This window comes from Lynx rufus, unplaced genomic scaffold (genome assembly GCF_022079265.1).
Source record: "Lynx rufus isolate CCGP_SWC_20201006 ecotype Redwood Valley unplaced genomic scaffold, mLynRuf1.p SCAF_7, whole genome shotgun sequence".
Classification (NCBI taxonomy): domain Eukaryota; kingdom Metazoa; phylum Chordata; class Mammalia; order Carnivora; family Felidae; genus Lynx; species Lynx rufus.
In genome coordinates, this window is record NW_025814889.1 from 141,616,319 (window position 1) to 141,637,253 (window position 20,935).

General features: G+C 64.3%; 2 protein-coding genes across 3 annotated transcripts; both read right to left on the reverse strand.

Moving 5' to 3' along the window:
- Positions 1–8,901, reverse strand: MAPK12 (mitogen-activated protein kinase 12). The gene is made up of 12 exons (XM_047065917.1): positions 8,596–8,901; positions 8,377–8,506; positions 5,844–5,902; positions 4,840–4,951; positions 4,679–4,708; positions 4,351–4,398; positions 3,653–3,767; positions 3,351–3,422; positions 3,150–3,229; positions 2,991–3,069; positions 2,734–2,907; positions 1–635 (listed from the first exon to the last, which is right to left on the reverse strand). The coding sequence occupies exons 1-12, from the start codon at positions 8,718–8,720 to the stop codon at positions 556–558; spliced, it is 1,104 nt and encodes a 367-aa protein (XP_046921873.1). The 5' UTR covers positions 8,721–8,901; the 3' UTR covers positions 1–555.
- A 2,076-nt stretch (positions 8,902–10,977) lies between these two features.
- Positions 10,978–17,549, reverse strand: MAPK11 (mitogen-activated protein kinase 11). Of its 2 annotated transcripts, XM_047066914.1 has the most exons (12): positions 17,419–17,549; positions 14,917–15,046; positions 14,764–14,822; positions 14,576–14,687; positions 14,470–14,499; positions 14,347–14,394; positions 14,142–14,256; positions 13,688–13,759; positions 13,414–13,493; positions 12,870–12,948; positions 12,610–12,783; positions 10,978–12,283 (listed from the first exon to the last, which is right to left on the reverse strand). In XM_047066914.1, the coding sequence occupies exons 1-12, from the start codon at positions 17,532–17,534 to the stop codon at positions 12,204–12,206; spliced, it is 1,095 nt and encodes a 364-aa protein (XP_046922870.1). In that variant the 5' UTR covers positions 17,535–17,549; the 3' UTR covers positions 10,978–12,203. The 2 variants fall into 2 exon arrangements, with proteins under 2 accessions (XP_046922870.1, XP_046922871.1); XM_047066915.1 differs by lacking the exon at positions 14,470–14,499.
- Between the last annotated feature and the right edge of the window lie 3,386 nt (positions 17,550–20,935).

Here is a 20,935-nt window from a genome sequence, read left to right on the forward strand (position 1 = left end):
AAAGCCAGAGTGGGATCTCTACAAAAGGGTTTATTTCCTTCCCGTCATGTGGGCATAGCACAGGGCCAATTTACATTCCGGGCTGGGGGTTCAGGAGAGTCCACACCAACGCCCCCCAGGAGAGACATCCCTGAGTAGGCACTTAGTGCCCTCCCTGTGTGTCTCTTTCAGCTGTGTGAACTGGGTTCCAGCAGGGGCTGGAGCGGACAGGATCAGGCCAAGCCTTGACGCAAGCCTCACCACCCCCATCCCCCACAGGCTCTGAGGCTTCTTGTTGCACCTGGGGAAGGGGACCACTGCCCAGGGAGTCAGAGGCCAGTCCCAGGTCAGTTTGGCATCCTGTTCAGAAGGTCCAGATGCCCCCCCAAGGTTAGACTGAGGTGGTAGCCTTGAGAGCAGGGTAACGGCTGGGGGAGGGGGTCCATGGAACCATAGGTCTCCTGGGATGCAAACCCCAGCCAGAGTCACAGTGATAATCAGGATCCCCTTCCAGGTGGAAGCCCCAGCCAGGGTCCTCAAGGCCCCCTCCCCACCGCTCTCAGGGCCCAGGGGTCTTCACAGCGCTGTCTCCTTGGACACCTTGGTCCCCAGCTGCCGGGGAGGCTTGAAGCTGAGCACTTCCTTATATGTGACACCTGGGGTGGGGTGAGGGAGACAGATCATCACGGGAGAAGGGGCCCCATCACCCTTCAGAATCAGCTCCTACAATTCACACCAAAGGCAGAAGCCAGTGACCCAGGAAGAACACTGGGCCCAGCTCACTGGTACCCGCCCCGACCAGCACTGAGTCCTGTGAGGGGCGGCTCAGGGTAGGGGTGGGAAGAGCTCCCCGGCCCTAGAGCACAGGCTGTTAGCCATTGACCTAGGGGCCCAGCCAGTCCCCAAAAACATCAGGGCCAGAGGTCATTGCTGGAGTGCAGGTGCCACTTCATCCGAGGCTACGGCCACTCTCAGCCCACCTGTGCCCATCCACCCTGAAGGAGCTCCTGTAACCCAAACCCACTGCCCCTGGCGTGGCCAGACAGGCCCTGGCCCCGCAGCCTTCTGCAGTGAGCAGAGGCTGTCCTGGCAATGTAAATCAATGTGTCTACTCAAGCGGAGCCACTCAGGGCCCCAGCAGGGCACACCTCGATTTCTGGATCGAGACTATCCATAGAAACTTAAACGAGGGGAATTCCCACCACCCACAGCATCTGCCCTCCTTGCCTAGTGGTCCTGTCCCCTGTCCCCAGAGCAAGCCATCCCAAAGGAAGGAGAAAGCCTGATTTGCTTCTCCTCTGGCCATCTGCAGCGGGACAGGTTCTGCTCAGCCTACCTCACTGTTTCCAGGCTCACCTGGCCAGTGGAGCACCTGTTTGGGGGACTCTGCTCCTCCAGAGCCCAGTTCAGGAAACACTGTGCATTTAGAGCAGACGATCTGTGGTTTGCCCTGCCTGTGGCATGGATGTATTCCCGCCCCCTGTGGTGCCTCCTAGGCCCTTCATCTGATCCTAACACAGGGCTCAACCCATACACGGAAGGTCTATGTGAAGCTGGCTGTTCCCAGGGAAACAGGAGGCGATGAGAGTTTGCATTCCTGACCAGGGGCTTAGCCACAAACAGGTCACGTGTTCCCCATGGTCTATAGTAAAAGTAAAATCTCTTACCACAGTCTGTGTGGGTGGGGACCACAGAGAGGAGCCTGTGGCCCGTGGTTTTCATGTTATCTTTTTTAGCAGCAGAAAACTTTCCCCAAACTGAACGAAACTTAAAAGCACAAAACAGCACAACCAAGGGCGGAGCTCTGTTGAGAGTTACAAGCACCCCGTGGCTTAAGGAACGTGATTTGGGAACCACCAGTCCAGTCCCACCCTGACCCCCGTGTGTAGGACCAAGGCCCTATGTCTGAGGCAGAGCCAAGATGGGGCCTAGGACACAGTGGCCACCATGTGCCACGGCCCCAACAGTGCTAACTGCTGCCCTCGGACATCCCAGCACCCTCCAGGCTGGTCCTGCAGCCACCAAGAGAAGGACACCAAGCCCAGCCCTCACTGCCTGCCATTCTGCCAAGACAGTTCCAGCACAGGGCTTCAGGACCACAGCAGAGGGAGGCCTGGGGACCTGGCAGGTGTCCCTGAGCCCAGCCTGAGGCTTAATATTTGCTGGTTGGCCCTCAGGGAGGAAGGGAAGGGCCCTTAGTGTAAGGCAACAGCCAGCCTGGCAGTACAGAGCAGTTACAGGTACATCTGAACTGCTCAGTGGGACTGGAGGAACAGGCGAGGGGTGGTGAGGGGGCTGGCTGGGGCTGGGGGTGGGGGGCTTCTGCTGTTGGCAGGACATGAGAGGTGTGAGTTGTGCAGGTGGGAGGGGTCCTGAAAAGGGCAGAGAGGCAAGGACGAGTTCAAGAGGTAAGAGTGGAGGCCTGGGGGATGAGTGGGAGTGGAGGGGCTCCAGAATGGCCAGGACATGGGGAGGATGTGGGCAGCATTGGGCAGGCCCGGCAGGGCCGGGAGAAGCCAAGTGCTCACAACGGCCCTGAGCTGAGAGCTGCCTCCTGCAACTTCCAGAACTCCCCTCCCGCTCTTGTTTGTGCCGAACCTCCTGCCAGGAACATTCTTTCATCCCTCAGCTCCAGCCAGAGGTCACCTTGACCTAGAAGCCCCACTGCCCTCTGAGTCTGTTGTGTTCCTCAGCTGACCTGCATCCCAGGACTCAGAGCCCAGGCACAGGCCCTGCCCAGAGCCCCCCACTCACGCTTCCACTCGTCCAGCGTGCGATCCACATCGTCAAAGGACTCGTCGTACTTCTGGGCCTTGGGTTCATCCTCCGTGTCCTGCAGTGACTCGAAGTAGGGGTGTGTGAGCGCCTCGGCCGCAGTCACCCGCCGTTCTGCATCCAGTACCAGCATTTTCTCCAGGAGGTTCACAGCTGCGGGGAGAACTGGTTAGGGAGGGTCGCAGGCCCCAGCGCCCTGGTCACTGACCCCACCCCACCCCCCAGTCCAGCCCTACCCAGAGGACTTGCGTTAGTCAGGATGGAGGCAAAATCCTTCTTCTCCAGCTCGGGGAGGCCCTTCATGTAGTTCTTCGCCTTTTAAGGAAGAAAGGGTAAGGGGCCAACCCACAGGCCCGGGCCCAGCCCCTCCAGCCCCCGCCCAGCTCTCCACTGACCTCGGCACTCTGCAGCCTCTGCACAAATTCATCGGGAGGAGTCCCTGTCACCTTCATGATCTCCTTCAGCTGGTCCAGGTCTGTGCTGAGATGAGGAGCACAGCACGGGGCCAGAGAGCAGGGCGCACCCCCCCCACCTGGCTGGGGCAGCATGCCCAGCACCCCCCCAGACCCAGCCTACCCCCCACAAGTGTAGGATACGGTCACTGCCCTTGAACAGCGTCTTCCCTGTGATCATCTCTGCCATGATGCAGCCCGCTGACCAGATGTCCACTGAGACAGAAGCCCCTGCATCAGGGCTCTGTGGGCCAGGGAGGGGGGCGGGGGACACAGACACGGGAGGGGGACGTGGACATAGGGGCCATCTAGCCTGCCACACCCTCGCCCCAATCCCATCCCAGGTCAGCAGCCTCCCTGTGGAGCAGCCACCGCTGGGCTTCCCATGAAGAAAGGCAAGAAGGTGGGCAAGGCCAGGGTGGCCCTGCGTCTCTGGGCATTCTCACCCGTCTGGGTGTAGTGCATCCAATTCAAGATGACCTCAGGTGCACGGTACCACCGGGTCACCACGTACCCAGTCATCTCGCTGTCGGCCTGCCTGGCCAAGCCGAAGTCCAGGATCTATAGTCACAATCAGGAAGGTGGGGCAATACGGCCCCCAGGGAGCAGGTGGGCCAGCCTATGACCCAGGAGCACCGGGCACACCGGGGCCTCTGCCAACCCTCCAGGGCCTGAGGTCATGGCCTCTCCATGAGTTCCTCCCCATGGCCAGTGCCGCCAGCCCCACCCGACCTTGCCTTCTCCTACCCTCAGGAGCCGGCACTCCCATGGGTCTCCTCTCCCTGCTCCTCTACTCTCTGCTGACCCCAGGACCTGGCCAGCGCTTTGCAGGGGCCCCCTCGGCCCTATGCTGGCTCAGGTATGGAGGACCGGGAACACCTCCCGCCCTTCACCTTAATCAGGTGTGAGAGTGCACCCACTTCGGCCCTCCATTCCCCGTGCATCAAGTGCCTCCCCAGGGCCCATCTGCCTGTCAGCTGCCAGCCATGGCCTGGATGGCTGGGGTCTGGTCCCTCTGCCTGGGCTCGAGCCAACACTCCCCCAGGCCTGAGGGCCCAGGGCTACAGGCAGATGGACAGGCGGGGAGAGAGGCCCAGCCCCCCCCCTCACCCCCCCCCCCCCGGCCATCCCAACCAACACACACCTTCAGCTCACAGTCCTCGTTCACTGCCAGATTGCCAGGCTTCAGGTCCTGGGGGCACAAGAAAGGTGGGCGAGCAGCCCCTCCCACCACACCAGGGCCAGAGCCCGGACACCTGAATGTGGGGCAGCCAGACTCGGCCATCCCCACCCGGATGCCCTTCCAGGAAGGACAGAGGTACCCAGGCCCCCACAGCTGTGCGTGAGCCTCGCACACACTCCCCACTGGCCCCATCTTGCCCCCTCACAGGCCAGCAGTGGAGGCTCCTGGCAGTCAGGCCCCTCCCACACCTACAGGCCACAGGAAGTTCCCACCCAGCACCAGGACTCACCCTGTGGATGATGCCAGCAGCATGGATGTACTATGGGGACAGACAGAGGGTCAGTGGCAGTCAGCTCTGGGACCTCAGAACCACGGACGAGCAATCCCACCCTGGCCCCGGCCTGGCCTGGGGGGCTCTGCCCCTCCTGCAGCACCCCTGTGCGCTCCCACCTTTAGCCCCTTCAGCATCTGGTAGACAAGGAACTGGATTCGGTCCTCGCTCAGCTTCTCGTGCTTCATGAGTTTGCCCAGGTCGGTGCCCATGAACGGCATCACCAGGTAACTGCAGGGACCGGGGTGGGTGCGGACAGTGGGCATCACACCCCCTGGGCCTAGGCTCAGACCCTGGAGTCCCTGGGGATCGCCTGGCAGCACCTTCTACCTTCCACAGTGCAGCACCAGGCTCCACCCACCTTCCCAACGCACACCTGCCCCAGAATGTCAGGTGGGTCAGGACCGTGTTCTGGGGTTTCCTGCAGGGCCACGTGGAGGCTAGGGTCTAGGGAGCACCAGGGATCACAGACAGAAGAGGGTGCAAGAGGAAGGAGGGAAGTGCCTGTGGGCAGGGGTGGGGACAGGAGGACACGTGGCTCAGAGGAGCAGGCTGGGCCTGTAGGTGGAGGGAGAGAGACACAGAGCAGAGACACTTAACACCTCGCCAGGACACTGAGGCCTATGTGTGTCCTCGACCTCTGCAAGGTCAGACGGCAAGGAGCCTGTCCTCAGCCCTTCCCAGGCTCAGCCCCCAGCCTTGGCCGACGACAGTATGAATCCAGGGATGGCAGACACAGGCAGGCCCCCTGCCGCCCCTCCCCTGCCTGCCAGCAAAGGTCAGCAGCTCCAGTTACAAAGCCACATACTTGACGCCAGGGTCCCAGAGCACGGGGCCTGCTGGCTAACCGACGCAGGTCCAACGCTCACACCTCCAGCACTGGACAGCCCGTGCCAGGCGTGGTCCAAGGAGGCCCGGGCTGCACCCAGCTGCGCCAGTGCCGTGGGTCCCAGGGGTGCGTGGCAGGGGGTGGACTGTGGTGTGGGGAAGGGGTGGGCAGTGTGCATCCCGACCCCGCTGGGCCGCAGGGACAGGCCCACATGCCAACACAGAACCCGAGTCAGCACCCAAGAGCAACCCAACACCCCTCTGCCCTGCCCAGCCCTCCCAGGACGGCACTCACAAGTCTGTGAAATCATCCAGGGTTTCGTCAGGAGTGAACACGTCCAGCAGCCCGATGACCTGGGGAGGAGGCCAGAGTGACAGGTGGGATGGGGGCACAGTGGAGGGCATGGGGGTTCAGGCAAACCCCCGAGGCTGGCACTGTGCTCTGAGCAGGAAAGCCCCCTACAGATATCCCCGTCCCTTCCCACTGTCCACAGGGCCTGGCTCTGTCTGTTGGCCACGCAACCCAGCGCTGGCACACATGCCCATAGACACAGGCTATTTTTGAGTGATGACCACAGGAATCCTCTGGGGGAGGGGCAGCCCCAAGTCTGGGTCAGCTCCCAGCCACCCAAGGAGCTCCAGCCCCTTGGCCCTTTGTCCCCCTCTTCCTGTCTCCATGGAAGACTCGAGACCAGGGTGGGACAGCCCCCCAGGGGAGTGCCAGCCCCCAGCAGGTCCACCAGGGAGCCTAGTTTCCGCTGGAGAGGCCCAGGCTGACAGCACCATGATCGAGCTGACAGCTAGACCCAGCCCCGCAGGTCCCTGGGCAGCTTGTACATCCTAGTGGCCAGAGGGGCAGCTGGATGTGCCAGGAGGGAGGACCCCTGGTATAGGCCATGCAAATGGGGGCCGAGGTAGAAGGGAGAACACTCCAAGCATTTGAGGAACACGGGGAGAAAGGCCAGGTGGCCGAGGCCCAGGCCAGGGAGCAGCCAAGGAGAGGCCCGAGGGAGCCCAAGTAGGCCCTTGCATGCCAGGTGAAGGTTTGGCTTCGATCCTAAGAGCTGCCGAGAAAGGGTTTAAATAGGTGTGATGCTGAGTGAGTCCCTCTGTGTGCTGTATGGGGACAGACAGGAGTGAGGCAAGAGTGGACACAAGGTGGAGGGACGGCTAGATGGCCTTCAGAGCCGCCAGCCAGAGCCATGGGGACAGGGAAGGAGAGGACAGAGAGGGAGGTCCAGTGAGGGCCTGGAGGCAGGCAAGTACTAGGGAATGAGGACAGTGTCTTTGCAAGAAGAGGACAGAGGACAGGGTCCCCAAGTGTAAGGAGGGTCCATCAGGTTGATGGAGACTTCCGTACCTCTGCGGCGTGGATTCTGGCCTAAAGTGCAGGGAAGGAGAGGGAGAAGGCCCGAAGCGTGGGTGGAAGGGTGGGACCCGCCATGGCACCCAGCCCCTCATAGCCTCAGTGTTCTTGTAGGAAAATGGGTTTACGATGGGCTGAGCCTCCTAGCTGCGTTCAGGCACCATGCAGGCAGCGTCAGCTGGCTGCTAGCGGGTTGGGAGCTCAGCTGGGAAGGCACAGAGGGGGGGATTGGGCCAGGGGGCCCAGCAACTGAAGGAAAGCCCTGAGACCTTGGGGAATGGGCAGGGCAGGCAGGAGAGGGGGGCAGTTGGGGAGGAGTACGCAGCCTTGAGGAGATGGGTCTGCCTTCGTGGGAACCAACCTGGGCATGACTGGGTGTAACCAGAAGGTAGGGAGGGCAGCGCTGGGCTGCTGTCCGTCCAAAATGGATTCTGCCCCTGTCTCCCCCCCCCCCCCCCGGGAAGGGCCAAGGGCAGAGAGGGAAAGTCAGAGTGAATGAAGGACCCAGTGTCAAGGGGACAAGTTTCCTGGTGGACGTGGGACTCATTTTCCCCGAAGGAGGCTGATGGCTCTGATGATCCAGGAGGGGCCACACCATCAGGAGCATGACTAGCCCAGGGTCTGAGTACTCACACCAGCAGTCCAAACTAGGGGTGAGGCAGGAATGGCTGGTGTGGGAGGGACAGAGTTCAGGGCCACAGGAAGGACATCGAGAAGCAACGGGGGCTCCCCTAGGAGAGAGAAGGGACCCAGACCTGCCCTCTCCCGGCACAGAAGGAGGAGTCTCTGCGCTGGCCACTGCCTAGTGCCCTCCACACGCCAGCTCTGTAAACCCCATCACCCCCGGACACCCCAGGGCTCTGAGGTGACAATGCCGGCATGCCAACTCCTGCTCGGTGACTAGCTCTGCACCCCTGAACCGAGGCTGGGGCGGTGGACTGGAGCAGACTGCGCAGGACAGGGACCCCACGGGTGCAGAAGGGGGCCTGGGGTGCAGCTGTGGAGGATGCCTGGGGAGAGGGAAGAGGCTGGTGCCTCTAGGATGACTGTGTCCTCTCTCACCTCCAGGCTCCGGCTGGGGGCAGGGTTGGGGTGAGGCCTGGAGGATGCCCTTGGCCTGGGCAAGCCACCGTCCCCTGACTGGGATCTGGGTTGAGGAGCCAGATGTGGTCCCAGGAACGAGCCAAGGAGCTAAGCCCTTGGCAGGGCCTGGCCTAGCAGCGAGGACTGGAGCCTGGGGAAGCAGTCTCTCTCAGAAAGGGGGCGGGGGGCCTGCCTGCCCTCAGCACGTGGAGCCCCACCAGCATCGTGGCGTACAACCCCTGATCCCGCACGTCCGCCCTGCCACAAGGGCGGGGTCGCCCAGGGGCTGGGTACCAGGGCCTCAGCCTCCCAGGGCAGGACTCGCACGGATGGACGAGGAGGCCCTGAGCCCAGCTGCGCGGGGACCAGCGCGACTCACGTTCTCGTGACGCATGTGCTTGAGGAGGCGAAGCTCGCGGTAGGCGCGCTTGGCGAACAGCTCGGACTGGAAGGGCCGGTACAGCTTCTTGATGGCCACCTTGGCACCGGTGCGGCTGTCCACGGCCGAGCTGCGGGGCGCACCGCTGAGCGGGAGGCCGGCCCGCCCCCGCCGCGCGCCCCCGCCGCCCGCCGGCCGCCCCGCCCGGCCTGCGCTCACCACACGGCGCCGTACGCGCCGGAGCCCACGGGCTGCAGGTCCTGGTACACGGCGCGCACCTCCCAGGCCGTCTTGGTCACCTCCTGGCGGTAAAAGCCCTTGCGGGCGGGCGGCGGGGAGCTCATGGCAGCCCCGGGCGCCGCCCCCCGCCGCAGACCCCGTGGGCGCTGCGCCCCGAGGACCGGTGTGGGGGGGGGGGGACACCCGGGATCGGCGGGACTTCCTTGGCGCGCGCCCGGGGCCGCCGCCTGGGCACAGCCCGCTACGCGCCGTCCGGGTCCTCCGGCTCCCGGCTCTCTCCCCTTTTCCCGCCGCCGCCCTCCCGGCTGTCGGGAGCGCGCGACCCCGGCCCGACCCCAGCCCGGGCCCGGGGTAGCGCGCGGTCCCTCCCCTGCCCGCCGACCAACCGGCCCCCGGGCCGCGCGCACGTGACGCCCCCGCCCGCCCTCCGGCCCCTGCGGAAACCCGAGGCGGCCGCGGCGGGGGAGGGCCGGCCGGGGACGGGGGAGCGCCGCCCCGCAGGGCAGTGCCCGCCCGAACGCACTCCGCCGGAGGCCCCCGCCGCCTCCCCACCGGAGCTGGACTCCCCCGGCCCGGGTCGGGGGTGTCTCAGCCTTAGCGCCTTGGGGCTCCCGGCTCCTCCCCAGTAGCCACGCCCCCGGGGAGCTGGGCCCCGACGGAGGACCTCTTATTCCCAGCCGCAGGTCACTGTCCACCCGCCTCACCAACTCCACCCCACCGACCCGGTCCCCCAGCCCTGAGCCCCCCTCCGCCCCCACCGGGCTGAGCTCCGCGTTCCGCAAGTCTGCGGCCCACCTTGCAGGACACGCCCCTGCCCTGGGGCTGACCATCCTGTCCCAGTATGGGGTTTCCCCCCAACCCTCCAATTGCCGGCATCCCCTTCCCTGTGGAGGAGCTGGTTCCGTTTCCCAAACTTAGGCTGCATCCCCAACACCCCTCCCTGTGACCTCCCGACCCCAGGAGCCAGAGAAGTTGTTCCTGTAGGGTCCCCCCCTTGGGCCCTTGTGCACCTCCCAACCCCCTCCTCTCCATCCCCCCCACCCACCCACCCAGTGGGAAAGCCTGCTCCCAGCATTTGCAAGTCCCTTTGTCCGTCCCCCCTTCTGCCCAGCTTACTCCCTCCGGTTTGTCTCAAGGTTGGTCTGAGCCTCTCCACCCTCTCCAGAAAGTTGTGCTTGACCCCGGGGGTGAAGGAGGGCCCCACTTGGGCTCTCTGCGCCCTCTTTAACCCTCGATGGGGGCAGCGTCCTTCCATGTCTGGCCACATCCTGGACCAGATGCTCCTGGAGGACAGAGCCCCCTCCACCACCTCCTCCACCCAGCGACCTAGGCCTGAGAACCAGTGGAGTAACAGGATCCCCGAGGCCCCCTGCCCCTCCCTCTGTGCCCGGCCGGCCGCTGCCGCCATGAATCAGCAGCTCAGAGGCGGCCAGAGCAGCTTGGCACCTGGGCTGCGGGCTGGTGATCTGCAGCACCCAGGACTGGAGACTAGTCAGTGGGAGCAGCCCGGGGTCACTGGAGCCACAGCCACCTGTGCCCTTCATGCCCTGGGCTGCCTGTGGCACTCCACCTGCCTCCTCCAGGAGGCCCCTAGCTGGCCTTCTTACTCCCTGGGGTGGGGTCCAGGGGTCTGGTCGTCTGGTCGGCTTCCCTAGGTGGCACGTGTCCCAGTTCTCCCATCCCCTACCCCCCACCCAGCCTCGCTTGGTTTCCAGGGGTTCCCCAGAACCTGAGGCCCAGTAGCCATACTGACCAGGCCCCTGGAGGCCTCACTCCCACATGGTCTCCACCCCCAAGGCCCAGGGCAAGGGCACGACTGTCCTTGTTGAGGCCGGTGCCTTTCCTCCGTTGAACTGCAGTGCAAGTGCGTCCTGAGAGCAGGTGGTCTCTTTCCCCTTAAAGAAGCTATTCCCCCCACACACACCCGCTTCACGCAGTTCCAAGCAAGGACAGGCCTTTGCTCCCAGAGACCCCTGATTGTCCCCCAGCAGCCTCCCTGACCACCGAAAGGCAGCACAGGTCTGCATCTGGGCCAGAAGCTGAGCCCGCCCAATGAATTCCTCAGCAAGGCAGCTGGGGTCCATCTGTGGGTGGCCATCCTGCCTTGTCCCTCCTCAGAACCCATTAGCCTGGGTGGAGAACCCAGTCCACCCCACCCCGGTCCCCCTGAGCTCTTGGGGAGCAGGGAGGGTGCTATGCCGGCGATGGCTGCTTGTCCGCCTGGAGACCCAAGGGATGGAGGCAGTGCGGGGTCTGGTGGGGCCAGGCCAGCTGGGGATGTGGTGCACAGAGCCAGCGACCCACTCCAGGCAGGGCGGACAGCCAGGCAGCGGGGCCGGGAGACTTGGGACACAAGCCGAGTGAGAGAGAACCCCTTTATTGTGAAACCCTGGTGCAGGCACTTGACGTTGAGGCCTCTGGAAGGTGGGAGGTCACCAGCTCCTGCATAGGGTGCCACCACCCCACAGAGAAGCCCCTCGACGGAGGACCCACACCCCCAACATGTTGAGCAGGTTCGTGTCCAGAGCTTACTAGATCAGCTCCATCCTGGAAGAAGGGAGGATGAGGGTCACCCACAGACCAGAACCCCCGGCTCTCAGTGGCAGGGCCAGGTGGACAGAGGTAGAGCGTGCAGAGCTCTGGGCCAAGGTCCGGAGCCTGAGTCCAAGTCTGCACTGCTGTGTGCCCCCTCCCCCCGCCCCCTCCAGGCTGGAGCCCCCTGTGCCAACCAGCTCTTCACACCTTAGAAGCACCTGCAGCAGCCCCCACAGCCAAGGAGAAAGCGCTGGCTTTTGTCCACTGGACGCCGCCGCCCGCCCGAGCCCCTCGAACGGTACACACGGGATCTCAGCAGCAGCACCACCACCCCTGCACCCCTACAGCGGGCACTGAGGGAAGGGGAAGTGACAGTGCGGCCACCTCCGTTCAAGCTTCTTGCTGGTCATGGAAGCTGGCCCTCCCCTCAGGCAGCCACGGATTCACACGTGCCTGCACACGCCTTGACACGTAGGTACCAGGAGCACACGTTAGTGCACACGTGCCACACACAGCACAGGTGAACGCACGGCTCCAGAATGACTTTCTGATTTGATACCTGGTGGCCGTCCCTACCCTGCCAGCCTCCAGGAAAGACCCCGCCCAGCTTTCAGACTCGGGGCTCCGCATTTTCCAGAGTAGCGCCGTACTTGGGGGCTGAGAAGCTCTGACAACTGAGACCCCCACTTCAGTCTCCAGGGGGCCCTCCAGAGACAGTCCTCTGGGACTCAGGAGATCTGGAGACAGACACACTCCCCAGAGGGACCCCTTATGGCATCCAGGTGAGGTCCTGAGGGAGACCCAGATTGCTGGGAGGAGGCAGGGGGAGCAAGGACGCTCTGCCTAGACTCCTGCCCCAGTGGCTTGCACACAGGCACGCTTCTGTGCGTTCACATGCATACGAGGACTGCCCACGAGGAGCAGTGTGCAGGCGAGGGGTCCCAGGCTAGGGTCGGGCCTGCTGGCCACAGAGGTGCTGGGAGGCACTCCTCGTGGGAATCCGGCAGGCTGAGGGAATCCTGCAGTTCGAGTGGCCGGCCGGCACATTCCCCTCACTGCTCAATATCCAGGCTGCCAGGTGACTGCGGCGGCTCCGGGGGCTTGAAGCTGAGGACCTCCTGGTAGGTGAGCTCTGGGGAGCCAAGGAAAGGGTGAGCTCCTGCGGTCGCTGGTGGCTGGCCCGTCTCCCCTGCTACCCCAGCCCGTCACCCCGAGGGCAGCCTCAGCTGCCCGCCCCCCCCTTCCTTTCGGAGTCTGCCCTGTGCTGCCCGCCCCCCAGGTCCCTGCTGGACACCCCTCACCCCATCTCTACCTGCCCCACCCTGGAGGGGGGTGGGGCGGCGCTCTGGGAGGAACTAGAACACTTCCAGAAGGAAGCAGGCAACTCCTAGCCTCCGGGGGAATGAAGCCCTCAGGCCCTGGGCTCCACCTCTCCCACCCAGCCCTCCTCAAGCTCACCCTTCCACTCCTCCACGGTCCGCTCCTTGGCCTCAACGCTTTCATCATAGGGCTCAGCCTCGGGCTCATCGTCGGGGTCGTGGTACTGGCTGAAGTAGGCATGGGCCAGGGCCTCGGCCGCACTGACCCTCTGGTCACTGTCCAGCACCAGCATCCTTCCCAGGAGATCCACAGCTAGAGCGGCCAGTGGAAGGGGGGTGGTCAGTTAGGCATCTAGGGCCAGACGTGGAGCCCAGCCCAGACCCAGGGCGCATCCTCACCCAGGGGGTTGGCTCCACGGAAGATGCTCCTGAGGTCCTTCTGGGGCATGGGGGGCAGGGACTGGATGTATGTCCGGGCCTGGGGGCACAGAGGAAGGGCCTGAGGGGGCTGCTCACACCCTCCCTCCCCTGGCCCCAAGCCAGGCAGGCGCTTGCTGAGAGAAGCCCCCAGACTCATTCCCTCCAACAGGCCTGGACAAGAACGTGCACAGACCAGAAGCATCTCCCACTTGGGGTTTAGCGGCTCGAGCACGCCACTTGGCTCTCGATGCCTGGAGCCCCGGGGCCTGGTGTCGCCCCACTGCTCTGGGCAGGGCACTGTTGGTTAGTGCTGGGGTTGTGCCCTCGTTGTCCCTCACGCCCCAAGGACCGGCTTCCCTGTTCACCTGTTTCTCCCTTAAGGGGTCAGGCGCTGCCTCAGGCTCCATTCCGCTGTGACCCGTGCTCCCCACAGGCTGGCTCCCTGGTCTACTCCCACAGAGCCCCTCCCCCCAGAGTACCTGAGGGCACGGTTAGCAGAGGGAGCCGGGAGCTGGTGACTCACGTGTTCCGATGATATTTTTGCTAGAACCTCAGGGCTGGGCGTGCCCACCACCTCCATGATTCGCTTCAGCTGGTCGATGTCTGCCTGGCTGAGGAAATGCCCACTGGCCAGGAGTTGACCCTTCCCAGCCCCCAGATCCCAGACCTTGGGACGCTGCCCCAAACCTGCTCTCCTACAGCGGGGGGCAGAGGAGGCAAGACCAGCCAGAAAGGGCCGGTGCCACATCCCCTGAGACCCACCCAGCAGAAAGGGACCCAGCCTGGGGCAAGGATACAGTCATTTCCTGGGAAGAGGGCCTTTCCCTGGAGCAGCTCAGCCATGATGCAGCCCACAGACCAGATGTCCACTGTTGGCGAAGGAGTCTCCATTAGTCTGCCCTCCCCAAGCCCCCCTCAGAGAATCAGGGGGCTGTCCGGACAGTGCCAGCCCAGTGGCCTCTCGGTCACACCCGGGCCCAAAGACAGCAGCCCGCTTACTCCTCTAGACCCAACCCTGGGAGGGGGAGGAGTTAGCCCAAGACCTGCTGTGCTCAGTACCTGTAAGGTCTGTTTTGGAACCATGGTCCCAAACCTTGCCTGTCCCCAAGGCTGGACACAAGCACTCCCCCCCCCCCCCCCCGCAAGGTCCTTGGCCTTTGGCCCCATAAGCCCCCACCCTCCCCAGGCCCTGGCCTGCCTGCCCACCCTGGTCCAACACAACCCGTGTGCCCCCATATGGGCTGACATCACCTGTCTGGTTGTAGTGCATCCAGTTGAGCATGATCTCAGGCGCGCGGTACCAGCGGGTGGCCACATAGCCGGTCATCTCCTCATCAGCCTGGCGGGCTAGCCCAAAGTCCAGGATCTAGAGGGACCACCAGGCCTGTCAGTGCCTCCAGGCAGGCCCCCTCTGCCGGCCAGCAGGGTGACCGCCCCGCCCGCACGGCCAGCTCACCCTAAGCTCACAGTCCTCGTTTACAGCCACGTTGCTGGGCTTCAGGTCCTGTGGGGCAGGCAGGGCGTGAGCGCAGGAGCAGGGCAGCGCCAGCCCCGGCCCTCACCCGGTGGCCACACCTACCCGGTGGATGATCCCCGCGGAGTGGATGTACTGCAAGGGGGAGACGGGGCGAGCGTCAGGTTGTGGCCACCACATCCCACCCTGTGCCCACCTGCGTGGCGCCCACCTTGAGCCCGCGCAGCAGCTGGTAAACCAGGAACTGGACGTGCTCGTCGCTCAGCGCCTGGCACTTGACGATGTTGTTCAGGTCGGCGCCCATCAGGGTGGTCACCAGGTACCTGGGAGGGGTCAGGGGTCAGGACAGCCCCGCCCCATACAAGCTCCCGCCCAGCTGCCACGGTGGCTGCCACTCACACTTCGCTGAAGTCCTCAATGGAGGTGGCCGGCGTGAACACGTCCAGCAGCCCGATGACCTGGGAGGGGGGCGGGAGTCAGGCCTGCCCCGCCCGGGGAGCCCCGTCCCGCCCCACCCCGCCCCGCTGACCCGCCCCAGGGCTCTCTGCTCACGTTCTCGTGCTTCAGGTGTTTGAGCAGCCGCAGCTCGCGGTAGGTCCTCCGCGCGTGGATCAGCGACTGGAAGGGTCGCGACAGCTTCTTCACTGCCACCTTCTGGCGCAGCCGCGTGTCGTAGGCCGAGCTGCAAGGTGGGCAAGTGAGGCAGCGCGGGCGGGCGCAGAGGGGGGACCCAGCTGTGCGCCCCCAGGCCCTGCTCCTTTTGGGCCTAATCTCGCCCTCTGAGCGCACTTTTGCTCGGAGGACCCCTAGGGTGCACCAGGTGCAGCCAGCCCCTGACCGGCCTGGAAAGCCTCTCCTCTGAGCCTCCTCTGGGCCGGATCGCACCCTCCAGTCCGCCCCTTCCCACCGGTATTCAGGCCCACAAGGTCCTGGCCTGCCCCCACCTGGGAGTCCTAGAGCAGGACCTGGATCTTCTCCCCCAACTCAGCATGAGGCTGGGGGAGGGTCTCCAATGACCAGGCCGGGAAAACAACCACTGCAAATTGTTCTCCTGTTCCCCTGTGGGCCCATGCATGGGGGCGGGGGGGGGGGGGGCTCCCCAGGTGGTTCCAGAGCCACCTCCAAAGCCCCTGGACCCCCAACGCCTCTGAATATTCAAAATATGGACAAAAAACTGGCCAAGGGTGTTTACTGGATTATTGTTTTTTAAGAATGAAAAACCGGACAACACGAAATGTTCGACAGAGGGTGGTATCTGGACCCCCACTCCACTCCCCAGCTCCTCACAGCCTCACCCACCTACTCTTCCTCAGCAGAGACAAAATGGTCACTGGCATCATCTCCAAACGCAAATAGTCTGTCACCCCCACCCTCTCAGAGTCCCACTGCCCCCAGCACTGGAGCCGTGCTAACAGCCATGCCTTTACCAAGACTGTTTGGTCACCGACGCCCAGACCTTCCCTCTCTCCCAGTTTACCTCCACTCTCTAGGACCCTGCTTCCCCCAGGAACGAGTGTGCACAGGACAGGATGCCCATGGGCCCAGGTGGTGGTGGAGGAGAGCCAGCCAGGTGCCTGGGGCACCCAGGCCCCTTCCCCCAGCCTGTCGCCTGCTGGGGAAGGTCCAAGTCACTTCTGGGGAGGCAAGCAGGGGAGTGGCTCCTCATGTGGGGCAGCGGACCTTTTCCCCCAGTGCTGTCTGCACAATCTGGTGACACAGAATTGGCACTAGGTCACCAGCTTCACCGTGGGAGCCCAGGAGAGGGCCGTCACCTGCACCGGGGCAACGGAGCAATGGGGAGAGACCCAGGCCTCGCTCAGGGAGCTGGCCCCCCCTAGGGACCCCCGAAGGTGGCTCCAGTTGAGAGGTGAATCCAGCGAAGACTCTATGCGGGGCCACTAACGCATCATCCCTGACCCTCTTCCTGCCCTTGAGGCCTTAGAGATGAAGTCAGAGGCCAGAGGCTGGACCAGCTGAAATGGCCAGCCTGCGGACTCTGACAAGCTGGCGGATGACTGCAGATGGGAGGTGGGGGTGGGGGGTGCCGAGCCCTTACACCAGCCCTTACAGCACTGGGACTCTGGAGGGGTTCAGGAAGTGCCACTGGTAACCTTCTGTCAGAGCCAGGAGTAAAGCCCCATCCCGAGGGGCTCTGGCCTCCCCACCTAAGACCCCCCTCAGTGGACGGCAGCCACCAGCTCAGGCCTTGGTAAGGACCCCACTGGGTTTGGGGGGAGCACCTCTCAACATCCACATCCACACTCAGCCTGAAGGTATTGTAACTGCACCCCCACCACCTGGAACCACCTCACCTTAAGCCCCACCCCCAGTCCCTCCACAGCCCCACACAGGTCTCAGCCAAACCCCCAACCCTGTCTCCCACTTCCAGACTCTGTCCTCTGTCAGGGCCCCAGGGCTCAACTGTGGGGCTGTGGTCTGAGCTCTCTTGGTGGGGGCAACAATGGAGCAGGGGTAGACCCCCACAAGCACTGCAGGGGGAATGGTAGGCTTCTCTGATCAGGCCTGAGCCCCATCCAGAGTCTGAGACCCTTTGGAAAACAGGGGAGGGGGCAGGACCCAGGGGAGTTTTGAAGCCAATGTAAGGGGAGGGGTCCTGCCCTCCCTCAAGTTGGGCTTTCTCTTTTGCAAACAAGACCACCCATCCTAGGAACGGGGCAGACCCCAGAGCTGCCCAACCCTTGACGGGAGAGGGGGTGGCACCCTGGACGCCTGTTCGCACATTTAGGGGCCCGGGAGACCCGCCTTTTGGCCGGCTGTGACGCCGCAGGATTTGGGCCCGGTGGGGGTGCTCCGGCTGGGACGGGGGGGGGGGAGAACGACCCCTCTCCCTCACCCGGAGCGGCGTCCGGTAGGAAAGTTTCCTTCTTCCTGCCCCCGACCCCCCATTCATTCCCGCGATCGGTGAACGGCCCGGGGGCGGAGGCAGGGCGAGGCCCCTCCCCACGCCAGGAACCTCGCCAAGGGAGGGGAGGGGGCGCGCACTCCGTCCCGCCCGCACCTCCCCGCCCTCCCCGCCCTCCCCGCCGCCCCTACCAGACCGAGCCGTAGGCGCCCGAGCCCACCGGGCGCAGCCCCTGCAGCCGCTGAGGCACCTCCCACACCGTCTTGTTGAGTTCCTGCCGGTAGAAGCCTGCGCGCGGGCCCGACATGTCCGAAGCGGCCGCCGCTCGGCCCGCGCCCCGCCCCGCGCCCCCGCCCCCGCCCCGCGCCGGAGCCCGAGCCCGAGCGGAGCGGACGGAGGGCGGCGGGAGGAGGCGGTGGCGGGCGCGGCGCGGGGCGGGGCCGGGGTGGGGGTGCGCGGGGACGGCCGCGCGGCTTCCTGCCCCTGCCGGGCGGCGGCCGGCCGGAAGCCAGCCCTGCCCTCCCCTCCCGGGGTCGCGGCCGGGGCGCCTCTGCCTCCTGGGGTCCGCACTGGCCCCAGCGTCCGCCCGCGTTCGGCCCTCGGCCGCGCCCCGCCCCTGCCAGGCCGCCTCCGCTCCCCGCACCCTCCCCTGCCCGCACCGGTGCCGGCACCTCGGGTTCGCTCATCCCTCCTCTCCCCGCTCCTGCTCCGGGCCCTGCACGACACCCCCACCCCCCAGCCTGCTCCCTCAAGATCAAGCCGTGGGAGCGGTTTTTCCACCGATGTAGAAAATGCTACCTAATCACAACTGGACACTTGACTGGGTCCCCCTCTGGGGTGTGCAGATGGCGGCGCCCTGCATCCCGGGCCAGCCTGGCTTCCCTCTCCCTTGGAGGCCGTTCTCGGCTTGGCCGTGTGGTTCCTCCGCGGGGAACCTTCCGTGGTCCGAAGCCGGCCGCTGGGCGCCGTCCGGCCGCCCCTGGGGAGAAGTGTGGCTGCTGGGCGGGCCTGGGGAACCAGCCCTGTCAGGACCAGGGACAGCGGCAGCGCCAGGGGACCTCGGAGGCGCTGCACCCATCAAATGCTATCCCCAAGTGTGTCCTTTCTGGTTCCTGGTACCTTGCCTCCTTCTAAACGCACCCTCGGCTGTCACCTCTTCCAGGAAGCCCACCCTGACTTTCCTATGTACAGAAGAGCTCCTCTGGCGCGTAACCGCTGTTACGCCTCCGCGCTCAGCGCGTTCCCTGGTTTCCTCTCCTGGCCTGGAAGGATTATTTCGAGCAGGCTGCTGTAACTGACGGGGGGGGGGGGGGGGGGGGGGGGAGAGATGTTCCTCATTCCGGCAAGACGGCCTCCCGCGACCGTCTGTTGCTCTGCACCCGCGTAGTTACTTTCCGTTTTGAAGTGACACGTGTTCGCAGACAGCATTGTCCCCAGGACAGACGCCTCCTGGCCCTCTATGTTGGGAGGGCAGTGAGTACTGTCTGGGCTGCAGCCTCCTGGAAAAGTGGGAAATCAGGCTCTGCGTGGCCCGAACCCCCACCTCTCAAAGACAAACTAAAACCTGAGTTTTTACGTGAAATCGCCTGATTTTTAAATATTGGCAACCAAAATAAAACAAGACATCTCAAGGCAGTGCCAGGCAAAAGGACATAACTGCCCAGCGAATCGAAACCCTGGCGGGGGGCGGTGGCTGGGTGGGGGGCGCTGGGTGGCTCAGGGGGTTAAGCCTGGGACTTTGGCTCCGGTCATGATCTCAGGGTTTGTGAGTTCGAGCCCCCCCCCCCCGCCCCCCGCAGTGCGGGTTGCTGCTGCCTGCGCAGAGCCCGCTTGGGATCTTCTGTCCTCTCTCTCTCTCTGCCCCTCGCCCCCCAAAAATAAACATTAAAACCAAATAAGACAAAACAACTCTGGCGGGAGCCAAGAAACCACAAAGAGGGGCGCCTGGGTGGCTCAGTCGGTTAAGCGTCCGACTTCAGCTCAGGTCACGATCTCGCGGTCCGTGAGTTCGAGCCCCGCGTCAGGCTCTGGGCTGACAGCTCAGAGCCTGGAGCTGCTTCGGATCCTGTGTCTCCCTCTCTCTCTGCCCACCCCCCCACCCCCGTTCATACTCTGTCTCTGTCTCAAAAATAAATAAACGTTAAAAAAAATTAAAAAAAAAAAAGAAACCACAGGAAAGCGATCCGAGTCTCGCTCCGGCCAGCCTTGCGTGACTTAGGCCAAGTCCGGAGCCATCCCTGGCCTCAGTTTCCCCTCTGGGAGCCAGTGCTGGTCAGGCGGTGGTGGGGGGGAGGACACCGGTGTCGCCCCGCTCCGCCCCTCCTCCAGAGTCCCCGCCTTCCCGGGGGGCGGAGGCGCGCCGAGCCCGGGGCTGCGGGGAGAGGAGGCGGCCTTTGTTCGCGCTAGGCGGGCGCTCCCCCCCTCTCCCCCCCCCCCCCCCCCCCCCCCGACCCGCAACCAAAGCAGGTTCCCCGGGCGACAGGCTCCGCCCTTCTTCCGCGGCCCGGGGGTGGAGTCGTGCCGCCCCTAGGGGAGCCTGCGCCCGGCCTCCCCCTACCTGCCCCAAATCCGGGCTGAGTGGTCGGAACTGACCAGAGCGGAGTGGACTACCCGGCCGGCTCAGTGAGTCAGGCAGAATGGAGACCCTCCCTCAGGATTCACCCCCGTCGGCCCACCTGGCCCCAGGCTGGCGGGTCCTGGCCAAGCTGCCTCCTGGGGAGGGTCCGGGAGAGAAACCAGGGAGTTTCCGGTGGTGGTTAGGGTGGGGAGAGGGCACAAAGCCGGACAGGTCAGGAAGTCCCCTGGAGAGAGACACCAGTGGAGCTGAGCCAAGCTTTCAGACCGTCCTGCCTCCCCGGGACTGAGCTCGGCTTGAGGGACAAGAAAGGGGGAAGGTGGTCAGGGAGGAGGGTTGAGGCAGGCTGGGTGGGGCCACAGCAGGGATTTCATTTTTGCTCTCAGGGTGATGGGAAGCTGCGCTGGACATTTTCACAGCGTAATCCTGGCCACCAGGTCCGGAGGGTGAGAGAGGCCCGAGCCTAGAGAAGTCGGTGGTCATGGCGTGGAGAGCAGCGGGCAGCGGCAGGGGCAGCAGGTTGAGGATGGGGCGCAGATGGGGAGGCTACACCCAAGGGCCTCCTACCCAGACGGAAGCCCTGAGTCTCGGGACCCCCATCCCTGGTCTCCCTCCACCCTACACTCCAGTATCAAGATCCCACTCTCTCCATGTCCACTCTCCCCTCCACTGGCCACTTGCTGGCCTCCTGGCTGCACTTCTCCCTGTGGTCAGAATGAACTTCCTAAAAAGCTGATGTGGCTCTATCCTGGAGGCCTGGTGATTTAGGAGAGGGTCCTCACCGTTAAGCAAGCAGGATGTGGCCTTAGGCTGTTCCCTGCAACTTGGAAGGAAAGGTCACTGAAGTTGTGCGTGCATCTCCCCCCCCCCCCGCCCCCAGCCACTACATCAGGAGGAAGATGGTGAAGTGGAAACAGGAAGGTGGGTCATCCCTCAGTTTGACACCATCCTGACAACTCAAGGCTGGCCTGCCCCCTGCCACCTTGCACCCCAACATCTATGCCTTCAACAGCCGCATGAAAGGACAGCCCCTGGACCTCTTCATACCCCATCTGTTGGACCTCGAGCCCTTCCTGTCTCTAACCTTCACAGAATGGGAAGGGGGTCCTCACGCTGCAGACTGTAGTCTGTAG